At 34.2% G+C, this 2,280-nt stretch overlaps 1 protein-coding gene across 1 annotated transcript; it reads right to left on the bottom strand.

The window, feature by feature from the left end:
* Positions 1 to 64: 64 nt before the first annotated feature.
* On the bottom strand, positions 65 to 2,280 carry LOC135837103 (uncharacterized). Its single transcript, XM_065352267.1, has 5 exons — positions 2,128 to 2,280; positions 1,683 to 1,990; positions 1,353 to 1,571; positions 637 to 1,270; positions 65 to 556 (listed from the first exon to the last, which is right to left on the bottom strand). Exons 1-5 carry the CDS (start codon positions 2,174 to 2,176, stop codon positions 456 to 458), a joined length of 1,311 nt encoding a protein of 436 aa, XP_065208339.1. The 5' UTR covers positions 2,177 to 2,280; the 3' UTR covers positions 65 to 455.

The raw sequence follows: 2,280 nt of genomic DNA, 5'->3' as shown, positions 1-2,280 counted from the left end.
TTATAATTTATTTTTCTTTAAAAACTCGTTATTTTATTCGACAGAATTGATAAAATTGCCAACAAAATTTCTGGTTTTTTTTTGCGAATTTGCTTACAAGGTTCATTTTTTCTCCAAATTTTCCCAAGTCAAAAAGTGCCAATTTTTGGAAAAGTTATCAAAAAGTGTCAATTTTTGTGGGGGGAGGAGGGTGTGGGTGCCAAAAAGGGTCAATTTTTGACAAAAGAGTCTAGAAAGTGCCTAGTTTTGGCACAATTGTTGAAAATTTTCCATTTTTGTCAAAATTTTCAAAAAGTGTCAATTCTGGTAAAATTTTTAAAAGGGGCCAATTTTGTCAAACAATCTTGTTCTTGCCAATAAGATTGCCTGTTTTTGCTAAAATTCGCATGTTTTGAAAAATCTCAAAATTCTGCCTTTTCATTTTGAAATAATTGAAACGAATTTTTTTCAGTTCTTTATTTAATATTAAATTCCGTTGCAGATTTGTTCAGAAGTTCCATGAACGACGTTTCTATTTCTGATAAATGAGGTGTCAATGGAATTGATTTTTCTGCATCTAAATGAATCAAAATTAATGAATAATATGAAAGGATAGAAATCGTTTTTGAAATTAGTACATACTAAAAGCATAGGTACCTGTATTATTCTTAGCTTCTTTCAATGGTATTATCAAAGCTTCTATAGATGATTCTATGACCTTCATTATACTCGTCGAATAGTTCGATAACCACGAAGATATCAAAGTAGGAGCCCTAGGAGCGTCTTCTACAATGAAATAGTCCTGTGCTTCTACCCTGAATTTCTCACCATCTGGCACATAAGAGATGTAAAAATTAAAGCTGACGAAACTCAGCTGAAAACATGATAGTCCTAAATGATCAAATCCAGCTTCTAAAGTCATGTTTCCTGTAACATTCGCCACATTCAGGGTGTAAAAAGGAAGAGCCTGCTTATTCAGTGTTCGATTATTTACGAATGATTGGAAATTCGTTAGTCCTCTGATAGTGATATTTTTTAAACTCAGGTTATTCCCAAATGAGATATCGGGTATGAGGTAATAATATCGTTCTTCTTCGGCCGGAAAATCGGGAAAGGCTGTGATTACGTGCTGTTTTGGATGCAGGTTGAACATTTCACCGAGTAATGCGCTCAAGTTACCGCCAGCATTGAAAATGTGACGTGTTATGGAGGGTAACTCTAAGCTTAATGAGTATGTCAACTTGAGCTGGTGTTCGTAAGGAATTTTACGACTTTTATCGAGTTGAATACCCTGAAATCAAAGTGGTGGTTAGTAGCATTTTAGGTAAGTTAGATTTTCTCTTTTTGTTTTTAAAAATGTTACCAATGCTTACTTGATCGTTGCTGAGATGATCATACGACATGTCAATCGAGATATTTTTATCGTCTTTAAGGTTTGTCGATGGTTTGGTCGCAGTAACTGAAAAGTTCTTGTATCGATGTACAAATGCTTCGATTTGGGTATCATCGCTGCTAAGATAGTCAATCGATTGTGGTTTTTCCAAGTTCACGTATCCGAATACGGTGTATTCCAGCTCGTTGTAGAACATACGCTGTCATAAGAATACGTCATAGATGAATTTATTTTATTTACTTTTTTTTTAGAAATAGCACAACATGGTAGGTAGGTAGGTAGCCAGATGAAGTTATGCTTAATTGCTTACCAATTCATTTTTAGAAAATTCCCATCGAATGGTGTTACGTTGATGGTAATGTGAGCGTATTGTGTTGAGACTGAATCCAAAAACGATAATAGTGTGGAAGTGGATTGTATTTCCAAAGGGTGGAATTTTTTCAGTATTGTTAATTTCGTGTATACCATCGTACTGGCGATTATTATCGATTATAATTAGCGACTCCAGTTCTTCAACAATAACATTACTTTTGAGTACGCGTACAATCGCATCGTTCAGAATATCGGTGAGATCGTATTTTGATAAATTATTGCTCGAGGAATGTGCTACATTGATTTCTGAAATATCCAAAAAAGTGATAGCGAGTAATTTCAGAAGAAATAGCTACGTACATGTGAGACCAATATGGCAGAGTGGAATATATTTCAAAGCCTATATTTCGGGCCAATAAGAAAATTATTTGATAGGTAATTACCTGTCCATGTGAATAGAATGAAGAACAAAAGCTTCCAAGGATTATTCATGTAACACCGAGTTTACCTAAGGAGATAATCTATCCTTAAACATATCGTTCTGTATCGAACTGTGACATTTATAACCTAGTTTTTAATTTCAGATTGGTACCTAT

The sequence above is a fragment of the Planococcus citri genome, chromosome 2, assembly GCF_950023065.1.
Source record: "Planococcus citri chromosome 2, ihPlaCitr1.1, whole genome shotgun sequence".
Taxonomy (NCBI): domain Eukaryota; kingdom Metazoa; phylum Arthropoda; class Insecta; order Hemiptera; family Pseudococcidae; genus Planococcus; species Planococcus citri.
The sequence above is the reverse complement of the archived record's forward strand: the minus strand, read 5'-3'. Positions and strand labels throughout refer to the sequence as shown.